The sequence below is a fragment of the Manacus candei genome, unplaced genomic scaffold (genome assembly GCF_025592945.1).
Source record: "Manacus candei isolate 608988 ecotype Guabito, Panama unplaced genomic scaffold, ASM2559294v1 h1tg000002l, whole genome shotgun sequence".
NCBI classification, from domain to species: Eukaryota; Metazoa; Chordata; class Aves; order Passeriformes; family Pipridae; genus Manacus; species Manacus candei.
In genome coordinates this window covers 838,116-860,891 of record NW_026138050.1, presented here as the reverse complement: position 1 = coordinate 860,891, position 22,776 = coordinate 838,116, and the positions used below count along the sequence as shown (strand labels likewise).

The window sequence follows — 22,776 nt, the reverse complement described above, 5'->3', positions numbered from 1 at the left end:
CCCAGGCAGCTCCGGGTGCCGCGGTCTCCGCAGGGGCAGCCGAGCTGTCGCGGTTATTCCCGGATGAGTCAAAGCCGTGGGCTGTGAAGTGCCCCCTGCAGTGCCCCTGAGGGGGCACCGGGTGGGACATCCATGGCAACACCAGATCCTTCTCCACCATCCCACCGGCTCCGTGGAGGAGTCTGGTTTCCACGTCCTGTCGCAGCGGGAGGTGCCGTGACAGCCCCAGGGTTGGTTTCTGTGGGATGGGGTTGTCTCCGTGCATCCCGGGGTGCTCCTCGTCACTCTGACGGGCACCTGTTCCCTGAGGAGAGCGGAGGCTGCCAAGGTCCTGCTGCTCTGGGCCCACAGGGATGGCTGCCGTGACCCAGCAGGGCTCCAGCCCTGCTCTGCTCCAGGGAGGGTGAGCCCAGCCAGCCCCCCCGGGGGATGGGAGGCCGAGGGCAGCGTTGGTCTGTGGTGGGCACAGCCTCAGGAGGTGCCCCAGCCTGGGCAGGGGCGGCACAGGTCACCTCACCCACATGGAAAGAGGTACTCAGGTATGATCCAGGAGTGTGCAGGAGAGCCAGGATCCTTCTGGCCTACAGAGCCATCAGGAGTATTCTCAAGAAAAATACCAAGTTGCTGAAGATGTTAATGAAAAATTGAAAAAAGTTCTGGAGGATTTTTTAATTTATTTTTTGTTTGATTTGTCCTTAAAGGAGAGTGTCAGTGAACCAGGCAGAACTATGTTTCTCAGAAGTCTTGCTTCCCAGGCACCTTCCTGAAGGTTGGACTTGGTGATCTTGGAGGTCTTTTCCAACCTTAATGATTCTATGATTCCCTCTGGGAGTGAGATGGGACTGGTACCCAGCCTCCATCAGATGCCAGTGGGGTACAGAGCTCACCCTCCCACTGGCACCATGAGTTCCCTGGCACTGTGTTCCCACCTCTCCGGAGGCAGGGGAGGAGCTCCCTTGGCCCCATTCTGTGCAGCTGGATTTTCATTTTTTCCACTGGCTTTGAAAGGCTGTTTTATTTCTGGCCCTTTATGGAGGTGTTGGTGAAAACATGTCAGCTGTTGGCTTTTCCAGAAGGCAGGGAAGCGTGCTGAGTTCTCCAGCTCTGCTGTGGAGCTGCTGGAGGAGTGGGATGCTTTGGGAGAGGAGAGGCTGGACACTGGGGAGCCTGGCCAGCCCCCCAAAGCATGGGTGGGCACCCAGCCCTTGGGAGATGGAGCCACCTCATGTTGTGCTGGGCACTGGGGAGGCCACCCCAAATCCTGGGGTCAGTTTTGGGCCCGTCACAACAAGAAGGACATTGAGGGGCTGGAGCATGTCCAGGGAAGGGAAAGGAGCTGGGAAAGGGGCTGGAGCAGCAGGAGCAGCTGAGGGAGCTGGGGGGGGCTCAACCTGGAGCAAAGGAGGCTCAGGGGAGACGTTCTGGCTCTGCAAGTTCCTGACAGGAGGGGGGGTTCGAGCTCTGCTCCCAGGAAACAAGGGACAGGAGGAGAGGGAACGGCCTCAGGTTGTGCCAGGGGAGGTTTAGGTTGGATATTGGAAAAATTCCTTCATGGAAAGGGCTGTCCAGCCCTGGCACAGCTGCCCAGGGCAGTGGCAGAGTCCCCATCCCTGGAGGGGTTTAAAAGCTGTGTAGGTCTGGCACTTGGGGATGTGTCTCAGTGGTGACCTTAGCAGGGGGAACAGTTGGATTCAATGATCTTGGAGGGATTTTCCAACCCACACAGTTCCTGCAGGACCTGCCTTGGCCATCCCAGGGGGGCACAGTGGGGCACAGTTGGAGAGTGTCCCCACTGGGGCCCCAGCCCAGCCCAGGAAGGCAGTGGGTGGAGGCAGCAGCCAGGATTCCTCTGAGCAGATTTCTGGTGGAAAATGCCCTTTACACGTTTTCTGCAGGAATTTCGGTTTGGGGCGGGCAGGGGGTGGATTTCTGTCGAGAACAGCAGTGACAGCGCAGTGGTGGGTGGCAGGGGGGTGCTGGAGCCCCTGAGCCTGGCAGGGGTGGGAGGCTGAGCCCCCCTTTGGTCCTGCTGCTCAGGGAAAAACAGGTACTGGCGGTGGGGCGAGACCTTCTCTCTGTGCCACCGGGGGGGAGACCCTTGCCCGGGAATTTCGGAAGCTTTCCCAAGGCAAAGAGGATCCCAGCTATGAAGTGTGAAGGGTGCCCGGGTGCTCCTGGCAGGAGCAGGCAGGGCTGGCAGGGCAGGGCCGGTGCCTGCAGATGGCAGCACGGGCACGGCCAACACGGACCCACTCGGGGCTTCGGTTTCTTCGTCGCTTGACAAATTTAACAGGAATTTGCTGGATGCTGTTCAGCTCTGTGGGTTTCTTTTCTCTTACTCTAATTTTTTCCTTTTATTTGTAAAGCTGATCTTTCCCTCCCAGTGGAAGACACAGATTTTCATAGAATTATTGAATCCTGGAATGATTTGGGTTGGAAGGGACTCTAAAGCTCATCTTGTTCCACCCCCCTGTCATGGGCAGGGACACCTTCCACTAGCCCAGGTTGCTCCAACCTGGCCTTGGACACTTCCAGGGATGGGGCATTTATAGCTTCTCTGGGCAACCTGTGCCAGGGCCTCCCAGCCCTCACAGGGAAGAATTTCTTCCTAATATTTAGAATGTGGGCTCTGTGTCTCTGAACCCCCGGTGTGGGAGGGAGATGTGAAATGGGGCAGGAGCAAATGCATGTTCACAGTCCATGTTCTGCTCTGGGCTTTGATCAAGTGTCTTATTAGTGGGAAAAGACTAAGGAATAAAGCGGGAAATCACAGCAAATTGAAGTGTCATCAAGGCGTTGTGCATTTTGGCTTCCGTAACAGAAAAGCTTCCAAATGCAGATTATTCTGAGCCTGTCGTATTAAGGGACATGAATATTTGAGTCTGGGAAATGGAGGAGTGGGAGAATGTGAAGGCTGGGCTGGGAATCCATTAAAGCTGTTGCTGCTCCAAGATGGGAGTTGCTCTGAGGACTCTGCGTGGCTCCTCTCCAGCAGCCGGGAGCTGGCTCTGCCACGCGGGCAGGTGGGAGGTGTGTCCCGCCGTGTGCCAGTGCAGCCCAGCACGTGTTCATCTCTTCTCTCGGGGAAGTGCTGGTGTAAAAAAGAGACCTAAAAGGTAGAGAGTCTAGCAGGGATTAGGAGGCAGAAAAGCTGTGGTGGTTTATGCTGCGAGGTCGGGGTGTGTTTGGGCGATGGAGACTCTTCAGCGTGTCCGGGGCCCTTTGACCCCGTGCGTGTGAAGGAGAGTGTGCCCTGTCCTCGTGCCAGGGCTGCTGAGCATGGGGACCATGTTGGGTTCCTTCTTCTCTCCTGTGAGCCTTGGTACCGTGCCCTGGCCCCCAGTGGCTCCTGCGAAGCCGAGCCCCTCGTTAGCACCCATGGGCCCAACCCCCTGATGCTCCTGCAGCGTGGCAGAGGCTGCTGGGACAGAGCTTCACTGTTTACTGAGCTGATTGAAGGAAAACATTGACCAAAACTGAAACCAATTATGCTGTGATTAGATAAACGAGCTGGAAGTGTGTTAATTAATAATCACCGGCCCAGGCAGATGCAGCTGTAATGAGTCCTGTGCCTTTTTCATTGTATGAGCGTGTGCAAATATATTCTTATCAGAGCATTAATTAAATGTTTTAACTTGTGAGGGTGTTCATCTGAGTGCCGGGCACTGACTGGGGTGGGGCTGCTCCTGGCTGGGGATGGTGTGTGCTGCTGGAGGGAGGAAGATGAGTGCTGCAGGCCAGCCCAAGAGCCTTCCCCTCTCCAAAATCCCATCCAAGAGCTGTGGAATTGGGGGTGCTGCTGGCACGGCCATGGAGAAGTGATGGGCTGGCATGAGGTGGCAGAGCTCTGACCTCTCCTTGCAGTGAGCCAGGCTTTGGAAGGGTTTTTCATAGAACCACAGAATGGCAGTGGAGCGGTGTCCCCATTGCCATGGGAATGGTGTGGAGGAGGTGAGCACTGCCACCCCTGCCCCTCCAAGCTTCCTGGTCCAGGGATGTCCAAGACTTAAGGATGCCTCATCCTACCCATGGCCTGAGGCCACAGTGGCATCTCCTTGGCCGCATTTGGTACCCACAGTGATTTAAGTCCTGCTTTAAATGGGATCGTAATATTCTTACTCATCACCGTTAATAATGATGTTACTACTTCCTAATGATGCACAAAACTGTCAGGGTATGACAGATGTAAAACTATTTTACATCAAATTTAACTGTCAAATAAATTCCATAAACACTGGCGAGGAAGGAGCGCGACTCTCCTGCTGTGAGGTATCACTGCTGTGCTGCTTCACGTTCTTATCTTCCCTTCACTTAATTGTTGATTTCTGCTTGAAAAGTTAGAAAGTTTCTTGAGGTCAAGCAGAAGCATTTTGTTTTTTTAAATGAATAGATAAAATTATACCCATTAATGAAATTGTGAGGTCTGCACGCTGAGATAATAACATGAGGTAATCAAATCTCATGCTTCAGGGCATAAACTGATTAACTGTGAGGGTCAGGAATTACTTCTCCTGTTCCTTAAAGAAGCGAAGGACGGCCTGATAAACAATGGAGGGTGGTTCATTAGTCTCCAGAGGATGTTGTGTTGGCTGTTGGGATGGAGCTGATTCCGTGTGACATCGTTTTGCATCTCCTGTCAGTGAGGGGACACTGGCTGGTGTGAGACCCCAGAGCCAGCGGCTTCTTCCAGCCCCTGGGCTGGTTCTGCTGCTCACACAGGAGGTCTGAAGGGTCCTCAGTGGTTTCTGCTGACCCCAGGGCAGGTGAGGGGTGATGGTCACCAGGGAAGACTGTGCCCACTCTCCTGCCCCGGGCGCTGGGGTCAGGGTGGGCACTGTTTGGTGCCTGGTGCCACAACATCCCAATGTAGGTGCTTCTGTGAGTGGCAGTGGTTGTCCCCTACTGCAGGTGGGCAGGGGCACTGAAAACACATTTGTGTAATAATTTTAAGGCCAAGAAGGCAATAAAAAGCAGTCAGAGCTCAGAGGGAGGGTGTGACGAGGCCCTGGTTCAGGAGGGCACTGGGAGCATTGTTCCCTGTGCCTTGGCAGTGTGGGGGGTGCAGGCAGGGAACCCTGGGGTGGTGGTTTTAAACTGACAGAGGGCAGGATTAGAATAGAAATTAGGAAGGTGTTTCTTCCCTGGGAGGGTGGGGAGGCCCTGGCACAGGTTGCCCAGAGAAGCTGTGGCTGCCCCATCCCTGGAAGTGTCCAAGGCCAGGTTGGACAGGGTTTGGAGCAACCTGGGCTGGTGGAAGGTGTCCCTGCCCATGGCAGGGGGTGGCACTGGATGAGCTGTAAAGTCCTTCCCAACCCCAACTATTCTGGAATTCAGTTATTCTGTGATGGCATCCCCGGCGAGGTCCCCGTGTACCACGGGCAGGGATGAAGTCATTCCTTCCCCCTCTGCCAGAGGGGCAGAGGTGACTCTGGCTCCTGCAGCTGCCTCGTCCCAGGCGTCTGAGGAGCACGTAGAGCAGCAGGATGGCTGGGGCTGCCCAGCTCCTGCAGTGGCAGGCGGTGGTTCCCAGCAGGCTCACGCCTCTCCCGTCTCACGAGCTGCTGGCAGGGCTGTCACGTTTGATAAATGAGCTCGTTTATAAATGCAGATTTGCATTTTGGCTGCAAGTTTGATTCCATGGATCTGAAAATTGGGCAATGCTTTGGCAGGACAGCATTAGGTGGCAGATTTTGGGGCATTAATTTGCTTTTCAAAACTCTCTGGTTCCCAACCTCATCAGAAGTGCCTTACTGGTGAATTGGGAAGTGGGCAATTGTTTTTACTCTTCTGACTCTAAAAGTATCTTCTCATGCCCTGTGGTGCTACACACAGAGCCAGAGTCCTCTCCTCCTCCTTGGGATTATAGGGTGAAGTTGTGCCTTCACAGCAGAGCTGCTGGTGGCGTCTGGTGGAATTTCAGGCAGCACTGAGTTCCTGTTCCCAACATGGCACAACCCTCTGTGCCTGATCCCTGGGGTGTGCACTGGACCTGGGGAGGGGAGAGCTCTGCTCTGGGCTTCCTTGAAACAGCTTTTCTGCAGGTTACAGCTCGGCTCCATGGTGGCCATCAGGCTTTCTATCTCTGATGTCTCCATTCGGGCTGGAGGGAAGATAAGACCCTTCTCCTGGCAGACAGACCCTTTTTGACTTAATCTGGGCAAAGAGCCTCAGCTCAGCCTGGCTGTATTTAATTTATCCAAGCTGCAATCCAATTACAAGCAACCAAGTCAACTCAGGTTTGCTCTTCCCTCTCTCCTCCTGCTTCCCAGAGGAGACACTTCAGCTCCCAGAGCCGGGGTGATGCTGCCAAGTGGGCAGGTGATGATGCCCCATGGGCATCCCCCTGCTCCCTCAGGGCCCCAGCTGAGCCTGGGAGGGCCCAGTGGGGAGGTTGGTGCCTTTGGGTCCCTGCTCTCCCCTGCCTGGGGCATTAACGTTGCTGTTTCCTCTCTCCAAGGAAAGCTCCATCCCCGTGCTCCCACCAAATCAGTGCAGTGCTGCTTCCCAGGGGGCAAGAGGAAACAAACCGGCTTTAAATTGCTTAGAACTGAGAGCAAACAAAAACCCATCCTATCAGAAAATAAAAATCATCTCCTGAGTCGACCCTTCAGCCTCCCCCGTCCACGAGAGCTGCGTTTGCTCTGCGTTAATTATGTCGTTCCTCATGTAATGCCCATGTCTGCACAGATCCAGTTTAATTCTGGTTTTAATCACTATTTTCACACTTACTCTTGGCACGCAGGGAAGTTGTCAGTTGTCGGGTATTTTTATAGTTGGAATACTGAATTTAATCCTGTTTCTCTTCCCCAGTAAGAGATGCTAAAAACCTAGTTCCTATGGACCCTAATGGCTTGTCAGATCCCTACGTGAAGCTTAAGCTAATCCCTGACCCCAAAAATGAAAGCAAACAGAAGACCAAAACTATCAAGTGCTCCCTGAATCCTGAGTGGAACGAGACGTTTAAATTGTAAGTACAAGGAAAATGTTTAAATTTGTAAACTGAATTTTCTCACCCCCGAGAATTAATGTGATTGTATTTGCTCTTATTTAATTATTCAGAGGCATTGAACTGATTCGACTGAGAAATGATTCTTTTTATTCAGTAAGTGACTCAGAAACACTCAAACCTCTGCCCTGACCCCGATCAAAGCTGAGTGTTAGGGCACAAACTCTGTGCTCTCCGTGTGAGTCAGATGTGCTTGGGCAATTAAATACTGGAGACCTCAACAGGCATCAAGGAGCATCCCTTCACTTTGCATCCGTATTCCTGCAGAGCATGGGGGGACAGGGTGGTGTGGCAACATCTTCCAGGGTAAAACCGTCCCTGTTCCTCTCTTCCAGCCAACTGAAAGAGGCAGACAAAGACAGGCGGTTGTCTGTGGAGATCTGGGACTGGGATCTGACCAGCAGGAATGATTTCATGGGCTCCTTGTCCTTTGGGATCTCTGAGCTGCAGAAGTCGGGAGTGGATGGATGGTAAGATGTAATCGTTTCCTAAATACCATGGGCAGAAAGCAGCCCGGATCATCTGTGGGGGTGAGAGACGTGACAGCCCCTCGTACCAGCTCCCCTCTGCTCCAGGCCCACCTGGCCTGGCTCTGTGTAAGGTGCTGCTCCACCTCTCGGGCTGGAGAGGGTGGCTGGTGCTGTGTGGGGTGTCCATGGGGTGCCCAGAGGAGTCAGGACAGTGTAGGGGTGCTCAGCATGGAGTGGCTTAGCATCACCTTCTGCGTGTCCTCCTGCTCCTTGCAGGGTTGCTCAGGGGGCATGTGGGGCTTTTCCCTCCCCCAGACTCCCCTCCCAGCCCCAGGGTTGCTCTGCCTGAAGGGCTGGTGCTCCCGGGGGCTCTCACTGCGTGGGCTTTGGGAGGAGCCAGCATCACCTGCCCTCATCTGCCAAGGCAGCATCTTCCAGCATTTTCTGCTTGGATTCCCTCAGTTTCTGTACCAGGCAGGCACTGTGGCTTCCTCAGGCGTGTGGGAGAGCAGGGCTGTGAGGGGGTGGTGGTGGGGACACCTTGGAGCTGTGATTCCTGGCTGGAGCACGTGGGCTGCAGTGCCAGTGTGGAGGGCACAGCTCAGTACAAGGAGGAACCACCAAAGTGTGTAATTACCAACGCTCGTTACCACACGAGTGATGAACACAGCAGGGCTGTAACACCCCTCAGTGGGTCTCCATTTTCATTTTATCTCTCCCAGCAGGACACACAGTACCTTATTTCCCTGTTTTTTCCCCGGGCACTGGTGCCTGGGAGCTGTGTTACCTGTCCATGGCAAGTGTAATAATTGAAAAGAGATATTAGATGTCTTTTGGAAACCAACCCCTGCATATTGTTAATCTGCATTCACGAGCTGAGTGAATGCCCCAGACTGCATTTTCCCACCATAGAAACTGAATGTGTCTCCCTTTGAGCAGAGAATGGAGAGGAGGAGGAGGAATTAGGCAGTCTGGGTACCCAGAGAGAGCTGGGAAGTGCAGGAGGGGACTGGAGGGGGCACCCACTGCCCCACCCTGGCACATCCAGGGGTGCTCCTGTCACTGTCCAGCCCCTCCCTGCCCCCAGTGAGGTGGGCAGCACCTGGTACAGCACAGGGACACGTGGCAGGGTTTCAGCCTCCTCATCACCAACCAGACCTGATGGGGACATGGCTCCTCTTCTGGAAAACAGCAGGGAGCTGTCACTTCCCCCCAAATTCCCAGTCACCTGTAAGGGTGCATGTGTGTCATGTGCTGCTGGCTTCTGACGCAGCCCAAAGCCTGAGTGTTTTCCAGCCTTTTAAAAATCATGTAAGTGGAGATCTAAGTAATTTTCCTTGTCACAGCGCTGGTTGAAGTAAACTGGAGAAGGAGCAGGAGCTCTGATCTATATTTCATATCCAAACAACTGCAGTTAATGGAGAAAACAAGCTCAAAGGCAGAGCCTGTCCCTGTGTTGTGTGGACAGGGCTTTGTTGTTCGGAGCAGCCTCTGGGATAACACCCAGCTGAGAACCCTCCTGGCTGCCAGAGCCTCTGCTGCCAGAGCTGGGCTTCACCCCTAATGGGGTGGAATGCCTCTTTTCTGAGTGGCATTTCCATGATTTCTGATAATTGCTGCTTAAGCTTTTTTCCTTCTTTTGAGGAGCATCTTGTCTGTGCTCTCAGGGTTGGCAGCACCAGCCTGGCACTGGCACATTCCACGTGCTGTCCTCGGGGGGCAGCTGATGGAGAGGGGCTTTGCCCACGCCTGTTCCTGTGCCTGTCATGAGAAAGACATGCTTTTGTCTGTGGGTTTTGGGGTCAGGATTCGTTTGAGAGTGATGTCAGTGCTCTGTGTGCCCCCCAGAGCAGGCAGTGGATGTGCTCCCCGGGCTGTGGGGGTCCCCAGTACAGTGAGGGACCCAGAAACATCCCTCCACCTGGCTGAGAGTCTGGGGCTTGCTGAGGGGCATGGTTTGGGGGGTCTTCTGACCTTGGGGAAGGTTCACCTGGATGCCATGCTCGGAGCAGGGGTGAGGTCCTGCCTGTGGTCCTGCCTACCTGCAGCCCCACCTACCATCCTGACCCGACATTCTCACTCTCCCTCCAGGTTTAAGCTGCTGAGCCAGGAGGAGGGGGAGTATTTCAACGTCCCGGTGCCTCCCGAGGGAGAAGAAGGAAACGAGGAACTGAGGCAGAAATTTGAGGTGAATTGATTTTTGTTGGACTCAGGTGTTTGCTGCCTGCCTGCAGTGCCCTCAGCAAGGGGCCTTCCCTGCCAGCTCTTTCCCTGGCAGCACAGGGAACATGGAGTAGGGTCCAACTCCCCACAGAGGCTTCAAGGAGAAATGTCTATTTACTACTTAATAAGCCGTGGAAGATCTTGCTGAACGATTGATCCAGACATTGCTGAGTTAACAGGTCTTTGCCATTTCTCAGCGTAGCTAAAATCTCCCCAGAACCTTGGGAATGAGCATGGTACATCTGGAGACTTACATGCAATGAGCCATACATAAAAGAATTGCCCTTATGGTTGTCAGCATGAACTCCATAATTGTAGCAGAGACTGGAGTTCTCCTTTCTTTTTTTATCTTATTTATATACAACTTTCCTGAATATACAAGAAAGGACAGTTCTAATACAACAGTTAGCTACAAACAATGGTTGTTGGCTCTATAAAGAGCTAACAACTGTCTTCTGTTGCATTTCATGATGTTCCAGTGGTGTTAAAATGCTGTGTTGGAAGTCAGATGATGAATTTTCTACAGATCAGAAAACACACAGTCCAGAGGTGCCAGAGTACACCCAAGCCCTGACCTTGATGTGTCTCCCCTCCTCCCTTGTGAGGAAGTCAGGGGATCCCCTTCCAGCTGGGCCATGGCTGGTGCTGGTGTTGGGAGGGAGGAGTGGAGTGTGCTGGAGCCTGGCAGGGAGGACACAGTGCCAGCCTGGGGGGCACGGAGCTGCCTGGAAGCTTGTGGAGCTGCTGCCAGAGCCATGCCCCTCTCCACAGCCTGAGCAAGGTGCTGCTGTGCTCCCTGCAGCTGTGTCCCAGCCAGCACGGCCTGGGCTGGACAAGGACCATCCGAGAGGAGCCCAGCATGGAACCCTGTGCTGCATCCCTGCACCACATCCCTGCACCACATCCCTGCACCACATCCCTGCACCACATCCCAGCACCACATCCCTGCACCACATCCCTGCACCACATCCCTGCACCACATCCCATCACCACATCCCTGCACCACATCCCTGCACCACATCCCTGCACCACATCCCATCACCACATCCCTGCACCACATCCCTGCACCACATCCCTGCACCACATCCCTGCACCACATCCCTGCACCACAACCCTGCACCACATCCCTGCACCACATCCCTGCACCACATCCCTGCACCACATCCCATCACCACATCCCTGCACCACATCCCGGCACCACATCCCGGCACCACATCCCGGCACCACATCCCATCACCACATCCCATCACCACATCCCGGCACCACATCCCGGCACCACATCCCATCACCACATCCCTGCACCACATCCCTGCACCACATCCCTGCCAGCTCCGCTCGCTCTTTATCAGCCCCTCTCTGGGACAGCTGGAGAGATGGGGATGTCAGCTGCTCTTGCATAAATTCAGATGTAGTAAATTAACTGTGACAAATGGAGTTGGATAACGAAGGTCAAGTGCTTTTTTTTAAAAAAAATTAGTGAGCAATACTTGGCACGCTTCGGTTGTAAACCTCAAAGAGGTCTCGAGATTGTGGAGGTGTTAGGAGTGCATTACAAAGAGGTTACAGGACTTTTGTGTTCACTTAGGGTCCTTAGAGATGCTTGACAGCAGAAACAAGACTCTTCCCTTGGGAGTGCTGGTCATTACATTGCCCCAGCTCTTATTCTGGGCTCTTTTCTGGGAAGACCTTCACCCTCCTGGCTAAGCCACACCCTGACCCTGCTCTATCAGGGAGGCCTGGTTGTGTTTATATCCTCATCTGATCTTCCTGAACATACTGTGATGCTGTATATCAGGTCAAGTGCTGGACTGACTGGGTTTGAATCGGCCCCTCTTCATACACAGCCTCAGGAGGGACCCCAGGACACCCCAGGTCTGGGTGCTGGAGCTCAGCCCGTGTCTGCTGGTGTTGGGCCTGAGGCTGGATGGTTTGCTGAGATGGAGCAAAAGAAAATCCTCTTCTTTCTCCCTCTTTGATCTTTAAGGTCCCTCCAACCCAAATCATTCTGTGGTTCTGTGATTTGGTTGGGCTCGATGAGAAATGTTTGGCTGTGTCGGAGCTGCTGTTGGTCACCTGAGCTGGTTGTCAATACAGCGCCTGCTGGGTCTCCCTGTCCTTTGGGGACACTGGAAAAGCCTGAAATGACTCTGAGGAAACCCCTTGTGCTTTGGGAGATGTGACTTTATTTCCTTTTCGCTGTATGAATATTTTCCCACTGGGAAGCAGGCGGGATGTGTGTGGCTCCAGTGACAGCAGCGGGTCCCATCCTTGGGTTCCAGCCTCTTCCCGGGGCAGAGCTGTGGTCACACCAATGGTGTTTGAAAATGCCAGAGACCAGTCCTTCGGTTTTCAGTGCAGGAGCTTTTCAGATGCTCGTAGGTGCTGCAGGTGACCTTGAGTGGGGAATTCAGCAGCAGGGAGAACCTTGTGAGAACCAATTAGCAGCAGCAAAGGCTTGAGATTACCCGTGAGGTGCTATCTGGAGGGGCTGCCAGCAGCAGCCAAATTGAACCGCCGGGATCGGGTTAATGGAATTTCATGCTAGGCTGAGCTCGGCACAGGCCTCACACTGCCACACAGTTCTATAAATTAAAAGAGAATAAATTGTGAGATAGCTTTTTCAAGCAGTGGTTCGGCACATCAGACAGCCCCTGGCCTGGGGAGGAGGTGCCAGGACACTGGTGGGGTTTGGTGTTTAAGCATGGGGGGTTGTGGGGGTCCTCAGTGAGCAGCTGTGGTTGTGAGGGTGGTTGGGGTGTGAGAGGGGGGCTCTCTGTTCTCTGCTGTTCCAAGTAGATTTGGGGCTTCCTATGTTCAACCTGACCTGGCACAGGAGTGTGATTCTCTTCAATGTCAGATATAATCATGGAATATCTCAAGTTGGAAGGGACCCATAAGGGGAGTAATGGAGGTGGAGCTGGATAAAAAGTCTTGTGTTTTGCCTTAATATATTTATATACACCAAGGTTATGGGTTCAATCCCTGTATGGGCCATTCACTTAAGAGCTGAACTTGATCCTTGTGGGTCCCTTCCAACTCAGAATATTCTGTGAAATCTTCTATGAGATATTCACCCATCCTTTTCTGAGGAGGTGAGAGACAGAAGCTTGTTCTGAGGAAAAAAGCTTCTTTAAGGCTCTGTTCTATGCTTTGGATGACCTGGAGCATGGGGCAGTGTGGCAGGCTGCCTTCTGGCATGGGGAGAGGGTGACAGTGGGCAGAGGTGGTTCCCAGTTGCTCTGGCAGAGGTTGACTGGGCAGCAGTCGATCTGTGCCATGTGCCAGTGCTGGTAACTCCTCCAGTGCCCTTCTTGGTGCTGTCCCCATCACGGTGATGGAAAAGGTTCCCGAAGCTCAGGATGGTGTTTGAGCTGGGAAAGGGCTGACTAGGTGGGATTTTGGGGGCATGCACTGGGGTTTATAACACCCTTTCTCCCTGCTGATTTCAGTAATGTGTTTTCTTTTCTCCCTGTCCCGTGTCACCCTTGCAGAGAGCCAAGATCGGAACTGGGTCCAAGGCTGCGGATGAGAAGACAAGAAATGCCATTTCCAAATTTGACAACAACGGGAGCAGAGATCGGATGAAGCTTTCGGACTTCAACTTCCTGATGGTGCTGGGAAAAGGAAGCTTTGGGAAGGTGAGGCACCAAATTCTCCTTGACACTGTCTATATTCAAGATAAGTTTCATGTGGCTGCTCCAGTGTGACCTGTCCTCGCTCTGACTGGGAGCACTGGTGTCACGGTGCTGGGAGCCCAGCTTGGCTCCCTCTGGACTGTGACCTCTGGGTCACAGCAGGAAACACCTGAGAAGTCTGATGAGACCATCACAAAAACCATCTGGCCCCTTTTGGGAAGTGGGGGGCTGAGCTGTGTCTTTAAAGCTCCTTTTTATTTGGCCTTTATTTTTTTCCTAATAGTTACAAATATGTGGGATATATAAGCAGTAACAGAACTTCATTCTTGTGATAATTATGTGACTCAGAGCCTTCATTTTTCTTGGGGTCTTTCCAACTCTCTCATGATTTCCATTTGGGATCCCAGTGCTCCAGTGGCTGCTGGGGCTCCACAGGAGGTGGGTGGTTCTCACTGGACACTGGCCTGGTGTCTGCTGGTGTGATGGCTGGCCCAGCACCACTGTCATTAGTGAATTCCCCCTTAATTGCAGGAAATATTGTTCTGCCAACAGATTCATTCCTTGGGCAGGTAGCGAAGATGAGGAGGGTGTGCAGGGAGTGATGTTCCCCCATCACCTGAGCACAGGGGTGCAGCAGGGACACCCCTTCCGTCCCTCAGCCTTCTCCTGATGGCCGTGGAGCTTGGGGAGGTCCCAGCCTCTGTTTGGGTGTTTGCTCCCTCTCTGGAGATGGAGAGCTCAGAGATCCATGGAAACACCTTTGACAGGTGGAAAACAGGGAGGTCCTGATGGTCCCCAGCACTCAGAGCATCAGCCTGGGGTTCCTGCCCAGAACTCGCCGTCGGACCCCTTTGCTGTGGGTTGGTATCCTGGGGAGCAGGAAAGCCTCGTGCCCAAGCTGCTCACACAGAAATATATCCATGTCCCCTTTCCCTCCCTCCCAACACCTCATCCCTTTCAAACCCAGTGCTGGCATCTGGAGACTGTGGCTGTGCATCGTGTAGCCCCCCCCCGCCTTCTTTCCTTAAATTTGAGAAACATTAGCAAACTCTTCAGTTGGCTCCGTGGCTTATATAAGGGAATGTGTGACAGAAACTGTTCCCTGGAACAGCATGTTATAAATATGCTAATTAGCGCTAATTAAAACGGCACCATTGGTTTCTGCGGGCAGAGGCAGCCTCCTGCTCACGTGTGCCTGCACTTCCCCACGGCATCCCCTGCTCGGGGGCACGGGCTGGCACAGCACAGGGGCTGTGCCTGCTCCTGGTCGGGGACAGTGAGGGCGTGTGCCCAGAGCCAGGCAGGGGGCACAGAGGGGAGGGAGCCCAGGGGCTCAGCCCCCTGCAGCCCTTGGCTCAGCCCCCTGCAGCCCTTGGCGTGCCCAGCAGCCCACTCTGTGCTCGTGGCATCGCCGTCCTTCTCCAGGGCTGGCACCGTGGCCTTCCCTCCTAGGGCTGGCACTGCCTGCTCCTGTGCTGGCTGCCTGCTGCCAGCCTCCCTCCTCCCAGTCCCTGCTGGCTGTGAGAGCTCTTGGACTATAACCACACTATTTTAGTGAGTCTCTGTCTCTCTCTGTTAACTCTTTGGCATCAGGATCTCAGATTTACTGCTTGGTATTTTCCTCTCTCCACACTCTGGCAGTCCAGGTCAGGAGTACCAATATGTTGGCCTCGGTGGAGTTTAACAAACTTGCTTTCTCTATGTTCAGAATATCTCCAGTTTTTATGCTGAAGCATTCCCAAACAATACTCTATATTACAGGAATAAATCAAGTTAAATATCAGCTTTTTTCTGCACCAAAAAAAAAATTAAAAAAGAATGCAATCTGCTTCCCAGCGAGTGTGCTGGCAGATGGAGGTCCCCTGAGCCAGGCAGCAGAGTTTAGGGGGTGGAAAATGGATCTGGTTTGGAAAATAGGGGCTTGGGTGTGCACAATCCTGGGTTGGTGCATTCAGCCCCAGGACACAGGGTGGCCCTGTTTGCTCCTGGTGCTCTGGGATCTCCCTGGGCTCCCCTGGTCGTGAGTCCCACCAAGCCCCCAGGACTGTGGCTGGTGGCAGCACTCCATGGGCTGGCATGGGCAGGGAGACCTTCCCAGGGAGGGAGGCAGCACTTGGCACAGCCCACCCTGGGTTTGCTTTGCTGTAATATAAATAGAGGAAAAGGAAATTACATGGCTTGCTCATATTTTTGCAGCTAATCAATCTGTTGTGCTCTCTAGCTGTCAGGCTTTTGGGGGGTTTTGTGGTGTTTTGCTGAGCAGGGTGGAGCCTTTGGCCACTGCAGTTCTGGATTCCAGTCCAATGGAACACAGTTTTCATGTGCTGTGATAATCAACCACAATCTGTGCATGGCTCTGGTCAGGGCATCACTGACTGTACTGGGGCATTTGCCTGTTTGCATCTCTTGGTATTTGAACACCTCCAGACATCAGGACACTTCTGGTGTCAGGAAGAATTTCTTTATGGAAAGGGTGGTCAGGCATTGGAAGGGGCTGCCCAGGGAGGTGGTGGAGTCCCCATCCCTGGAGGTGTCCAAGGTACAAGTGGACGTGGCACTCAGTGCTCTGGGCTGGGGGACAAGGTGGGGATCAGTCATAAGTTGGACTCTATGATCTTGGAGGTCTTTTCCAACCTCAATGATTCTGTGATTCTTTAACACAGGAGATGGGAACACAGCCCAGATGTGACTGAGGGCAGCAGGTGGTTTCCACCATCCCTGCACTCTTGGGCACACACTTCACACCCGGGGTCCCCCGTGTGTCACCCGCTGGTTCTCAGCAGCTTGGAGGGTCCTTTTGCCTTTCACATCCCAGCAAAGCAGGGCTGGCTCAGCTGTGCTGGGGGTTGCCGTGTCATTGGGAAGCTGCTGCATGAACTGTTCACAGCCCATGTGTGCCCTGGAGCAGTTTTTTGCATTTGTGGTGGTACCCCAGCCAACCTCTGCCTCGCTGCACAGGGGGGTGGGAGCCACGTCCCCAGCAAGGTCCCTTCAGGGCAGCAGCAGATGCCAGGCTCAGAGGCTCCCTGGTTTAGTAGACTTTCCTCTGAAAGGGTTATGGATAGCAGGGCAGGTCTGTATATAACTAATATTGTATATAATGCCCTTACTCCCAGGTAACAGGTTTAATTTTCCCACAAACTCTATTCTTGGAGCAGTTGCTTCTTTTCCACCAATTTTGAACAGCAAAGCCTGTCTGCTTTTATCACTTAGAAATCAGCCCTGGTTTTAGCACCTGTGTACAGCACCTTGTAAAGCTCAACTTGTGTAAAAATGGTGATAAATGGAGGCAATGAACCAAAACAGTTCAGTTTGGGCAGCATCAGAAGGGAGGGCAGAGGTGCAGACTCCATGTGAGACAGCTGTGTCTGCTGCCCTGGCAGAGAAACATGTAATGGTTTGGGTTGAAAGGGTCCTTAAAGCTCATCCCATCCCACCCCCTGCCATGGGCAGGGACACCTTCCACTGGCCCAGGTTGCTCCAAGCCTCATCCAACCTGGCCTGGGACACTTCCAGGGATGGGGCAGCCACAGCTTCTCTGGGCAACCTGTGCCAGGGCCTCCCCACCCTCCCAGGGAGGAATTTCTTCCCAGTATCCCATCTAACCCTGCTCTCTGTCAGTGTGAAGCCGTTCCCCCTTGTCCCGTTGTTACTGATCCGTGGCTGCAGGCAGGGTGTCCGTCTGTCCGTGCCCGTGTGTGGTGCTAAGGGCTGTTGCAAACATCTCAGGGAACTGGTAACGGGAAAAGGCAAAGCCCAGAGCTGGTCCCAGTGCCTGTGCCTTGCTGGGTTCCGTCCCAGCAGCACAACGAGCTGCTCTGGGCTCTCAGTGTTTCTCGAGCACCAGTGAGTGAATCAGTGCTCTGCCGGGGTCCCTGAGCCGCCAGCCCACGGCCCCGCCCTGTGAGAGCCCCACCCCGCTGATGGAGAGGGAAATGTCAGCACCTGCTCCAGAGCACTTGGCTCTGAGGAGCTCCAGTACCATTCCCAGCTAATCCTGACAGGCAGCGTGTCCAGGACAGCCGAGCTCCCCAGGGCCAGCGCCGGGAACGAGCCAGAGCTACGTGTGCTCGGAAGGGCCCGTTCCCTCTCCCACTGGTACTTTCACTCAAACAAGTGGGTGGGTAATGAAGACCTCAATCCTTGGGCTGTGTCCCTGCCTTGTCATCCCTGGCTGTGTCATAGAACAGAATCACAGAATCACTGAGGTTGGAAAAGCCTTCTAAGATCGTCGAGTCCAACCTTTCCCATAGCAGTGCCAAGGCCACCACTAATTCATGTCCCCAAGTGCCACATGCACACATCTGTTAAATCCCTCCAGGGATGGGGACTCCACCCCTGCCCTGGGCAGCTGTACCAGGGCTGGAACACAAGAGGGTTAATCCGGCTGTCCTTAGAGTCTCAAAAGTCATCCCGAGACCCGCTCGTGTGTCTTCTCCAGTCTGCCCCAGCCTGAAGTGCATTTCAGTTCCACCCTATTGATGTTGACTTCACATAATTTATTTCCAAAACCCCCGAGCTGCTGTTCCCGATGTGACTGGAGGATTTCTGCCGACTCCTTCAAATGAAAAGCAATTCATTTCCAGCCAGCACTCCAATCTAATGTGATGAGAGAGTGCAAGAGGGAAAATGGGAGGCAAAGCGTGGTTTCAGAGTCGGTTTGTGTTGCTGGCAGCACAAGGAGCAGCTTAGGCTGATGGAGCGTGGTGGGCTGGGATGGGGACCCTCGCTGGGCTGATGGGATTAACCTGGGGGATTTGCACCATCAGAAGCAGTGAATCCCATTTACTGCAATAAATAAACCTGTAAATGGGTGAGACTGGCTTGAAATGAGAGGTTGGATGGATTCTTCTGGCTGGGAGAGGCTTTGGCTGGGGGATGGACCCGCTCACAGTGGGGTTTGGTCACTGTTGGGGGGCAGGGTGAAACAGAGAAGATTGTGTGGTTTTTTCCTTACTATTCACTATAGACTGACTCTTTTCCACTTTACATTTTTACCACTTTGTAATTTGATGGATTCTGTGTTCAGACTCTTGACAGCCTCCCCCGTTGCTGGTGACACTGTGAGGGTGCTGCCCTGGGCCCTGACTCAGGGCTGGGGGTGCTGGAGGGTGAGCTGGGCTCAGACATCAGCAAACCCTTGGGATGGGCTCCTCCAGGCAATGAGGTGGTGAGGGAGTAGACTCGTTACTCATTAGACTTGGTGTCCCTAAATGCTTTTGGCAATACCCCTGATAGCTTTCTGCATCATTTGGCACCTGAAGCTCTTCTCAGGGTTGTAACAGGAGCCGCAGGATAATAAGCAAGCCATTAGTTTAACTATTTAAGGTCAAGACATTTAAAATCCACATTTCCCTTGATCCTGCACTTATCCTCCACCCTGAGTAGGTGATGCTGGCGGAGAGGAAGGGCACAGACGAGCTCTATGCTGTGAAGATCCTGAAGAAGGACGTTGTTATCCAGGATGATGATGTGGAGTGCACGATGGTGGAAAAACGTGTCCTGGCTCTCTCCGGGAAGCCTCCATTCCTGACCCAGCTCCACTCCTGCTTCCAGACCATGGTAAGTGCTGGTGCCACAGCTTGTCCCTGGGCAAGGGGCAGGAGGGACTGTGGACCCTGAGCCCTGGGAGCCTGACCCTTGGCAAATGGATAGGCCAGATTGGATGGGGCTTGGAGCAACCTGGGCTAGTGGAAGGTGTCCCTGCCAATGGCACAGGTAGAACTGGATGATTTTTAAGGTCCCTTCCAACCCAGACCATTCTGGGATTCCCTGATTCTCTGTACATCACTGCTCTTGCCAAAGCAGCCCTGTATTCTCTGCCTTGGCAACCTCACAGCTTGTCCACCTCTCTGGCAAAAGTGTCTCCATGACAAAATGTGTGAAACGAGAGTGTAATGTCCCATAGCTGCACTCCCCTGAGATGTTTTCATCAGGGAGCTGTTCATGGTGTTAGTAGTGATTTCCCAGCCCCTCAGGCACCCCCAGCCCACAATGTCCCTTATGATTCAATTGCCAAGTGCTGCAGTTTTTCCTAGAACTCATCCCTGTGATCAAAACCCTGAGTAAAGGGAGAAACCTAATCCAAACCACAGGAAATCCAGTTTGAAATGGGCATGTGATTGGGTTTGTATGAGTCAGGAGTGGAGAAGGGGACAGGGGACCTCTAACACAATCCCTGCCCAGCCCTCAAGCAACCTGTGAATGAGAATGTCCAGGCCCCTGTCAGTGGGAGCCGGGAGAGGGAATCAGCAGAGTCCTTTAGAACGATGACAATGCTTTCCAGGAGGATTACATTTTAATGTTATTCCAGAAATTTCATTTACCAAACACATTGAGTGTTTAAAGCCTGCGGCCTGGCTTTGCAGCACAGTAATCAGAAATGTGGCAGGAGCAGCTATTTCACACAGCATCTCACTGGCATCTGAAGTGAGTCAGCGCAGGATTATTCCTGGCAGACCTATAGTAGCTTAATAGTAATCGTATTTGTAATGTAATCAAAATGTATAGCAGGGTGTATTATCAAACGCTGGCACAAAGCACTTTGATTTCTGGGAGCACAGTCCAGAGCACAATTCTCAGCCGAGGCTGTTGGCTCAGCGGCTTCGGGAGAGACACGAGCCCTAAATCTGTGTTAAAGAAAGAGTGAAGATGAGCAGTGAGAGAGAGAGCTCCTGCCTGGGGCTGAAGGGCAAGAGATGCCTGTGCTGGCATGTCCTGGAGTGCTCTGCCTTGAAAGATCCCAGTGAGATCCTGGGCTCCAGGGAAAGGTGTGAGCCAGGGGTCCCTGGGTGTCCCCAGGTGAGCTGTGCCTTCACTGGTGACCTTGGTTCCCTCTGGGGCACAGCACAAAGGGCACAGCAGCTGCAGCAACACTGAGATGGTAAATCACAGGAGCACAGAATCCTGGAATGGTTTAAGTTGGAAGGGACCTCAAAAATCACTCAGTTCTGCCCCCTGCCATGGGCAGGGACCCTGTCCAACCTGGCCTTGAACACTTCCAGGGATGGGGCAGCCACAGCTTCTCTGGGCAACCTGAGCCAGGGCCTCCCCACCCTCACAGGGACGGATTTCTCCCTAGTGTCTAATAAGGGGGTGGATGTGTAGGGTGGGTGCTGTCCTGGCGCTGCCACTCGTTTCCAGTGTGGGGTCGGGCAGGGGGTGGACTAAACGGTTAATCAGGTTAATAAGTGGTTAATTAGGAGAAGGGCACTGGAAGGAGCCTGGGAGCTGCACCTTGTCTGCCCAGCGAAGGGGGGTGTCACCGGCTCCATGCCAGGCTCTGCAGTGGGATTTACATCTCCGAACTGTGCTGTTGCTCAGTGAGTTTGGATGCTCCAGACTTGGACAGACGCCGTCCTTTCTGCCTCCGACAGGAGCCAGGACAGCGTTCTGTGCCCATCCATCCCTCCCTCCCAGCCCGTGGGCTGCCCAGCCATCTGCCTGCTTTACTCATGGCATTTTTCTCTGAAGCACCAGCGTTCCCTTCCCCACCCAAATGAGGAAAGCTCAGCTCCTGCTTTTAGAGCTCAGCTGGCTGTTTCAAGAGACCGTCTTTTTAATATTCTTCCTTCTTGAAGCCGATCGATATATTTAGGAAGCAGCTGCAGCCGAGCACAGCGTTGCTCTGCTCTCCCGTGGCTGTCACAGCCTGGCTGCCGTGGCTCTGCCTGCTCAAGGTGACATTGCCTGCACGTGCCTCCCCCGCGGGCTGGCAGGGCAGTCCTTTACAGAGTGGGGGGCTCCAAAATCCCCAAACTGAATTTGCCCTTCTATCCCATCAGTGCCATGTGTTTTACACAGCCCAATTGCCCCTTTGATGCTCTATTTAATTCCCCTTGGTGCTGCCCCCCTGTCTGGGTGGGCTGTGCCAGGAGGCAGGAGCCAATGACTCCAGTTCCTCTGGCTGGGCATCGCCAGGCTGGGCTGTGCCCTGTGGGGTGCTGGAGCTGATGACCCCAGTTCCTCCATAGCCCTTCTTATGGCAGTGCTCCATCTGCATCTCTTTGGATCTCCTTGTCCTTCCTGTCTGAAAAGCAGGGCAAAGCTTATTTAGGGAGGAAATGAGGAAATATTATGAAGTGTTATATAAAGCTGCCAACCTGCAGCTCTCAGTGCTCCAGCCTCTGTCCTTCCTTCCGTGAGCTGGGATGGGGCCAGCCCAGGGTGTCCTTTGGCTCCTGTGTGTCAAGGGCACATGTCACTCTGTGCCCTTGTCCAGAGTCCCTCCCCAGCTCTCTTGGAGCCCCTTTAGGCACTGGAAGGGGCTCTCAGGTCTCCCCAGAGCCCTCTCTTCTCCGGGTGAACACCCCAGCTCTGCTGGCCTGGCTCCAGAGCAGAGGGGCTCCAGCTCTCAGAGCACCTCTGAACTCCCCAGGACTCATCTAACCATGTGTGGTTAAATGAGGTGGCCCCTCAGACCAGGCTGGGAGGAGTGAGGAGAAGGGATGCAGCTCCTTCCTGCCTGCCCAGCTTGATCAAGGGCAGCTGGATCCCCTGCAGACCTGTGCAACCCTGGCACTGCTGGCCCAGGAGAGGGCTGGCAATGTCACTCGTCCTCCTGGTGCTTGGCCAAGTCATGGTGGGCATGGGTGGAGTTTGGTCCCCACTGGAAGTGCTCGTGTCTCCTGTGCATCCCTTAACTGAAGCCATGCAGTGCGTGGGGAAATGCCAGCGAGGAGCTGCCTGACCAGCTCTCTGAAAACAGATTCTGTGAAGAAGAGCAAACGTGTTCCTGGGAAGGGAAAATCCTCTGGTTTAGGGATTCCTCCACTTGCCTTCTCCAGCGGGTCTGTCTGCAGAGGGGCAGAGCTTCAGCCCCGAGTGTTGCAAAGGGATCAGCACTTCTGGGCTCTGTGTGAACATGAGCCCCCTGCACCTCGTGGGGAGCACAGGGATGATGACTGTATTGCCATGGAAATACAGATTGGAGCTGCCCATCGCCTCAGTCCTTGTTTCTGGCCCCTGCAGATTCCCTGCTCTGATAATTCTGTTAATTGTTTCTTTTTTCCTTTAGGATCGCTTGTATTTTGTGATGGAATATGTGAATGGTGGGGACTTGATGTACCAGATCCAGCAGGTCGGGAGGTTCAAGGAGCCCCACGCAGTGTAAGTGCAGTAGTTTGGCACCTTTGGGGTAGGTATGGGATGTATTTGTGGCGTGTGGCTGGAAACAGAGCCCAAGGCACAGGCTTTGTGGTGCAATTCCTGAGCAGAAAGGGAGGGGAAACAGCAGGACTGGGAAGAAGCAGGAGAAGTCTTTACCAAGGATGCTGGTACCTCCACCTCACCTTTGAGGTACATTGCACTTGTAAATAACTGAGCTAAATAAATAAATTTATGTAAATGAAAGCAGAAGACAGGGAGGTTTTGGAGGCTTCCCCCCTCCCTGGGGGACGAAGAAGACACTGGGTGTTGGCTCCTCTGCTGGGATGGCAACCTG

General features: G+C 53.6%; 1 protein-coding gene across 2 annotated transcripts in view; it reads left to right on the top strand.

The window, feature by feature from the left end:
- The window catches only part of PRKCB (protein kinase C beta), a 97,804-nt gene that overhangs the window by 54,356 nt on the left and 20,672 nt on the right, over window positions 1–22,776 (top strand). For both annotated transcript variants that reach the window (XM_051800788.1, XM_051800696.1), the window contains exons 6-11: window positions 6,811–6,967; window positions 7,342–7,476; window positions 9,568–9,664; window positions 13,191–13,337; window positions 18,723–18,896; window positions 22,351–22,442. In XM_051800788.1, coding sequence (XP_051656748.1) covers window positions 6,811–6,967; window positions 7,342–7,476; window positions 9,568–9,664; window positions 13,191–13,337; window positions 18,723–18,896; window positions 22,351–22,442 — 802 coding nt within the window. The remainder of the gene's footprint in view (window positions 1–6,810; window positions 6,968–7,341; window positions 7,477–9,567; window positions 9,665–13,190; window positions 13,338–18,722; window positions 18,897–22,350; window positions 22,443–22,776) is intronic.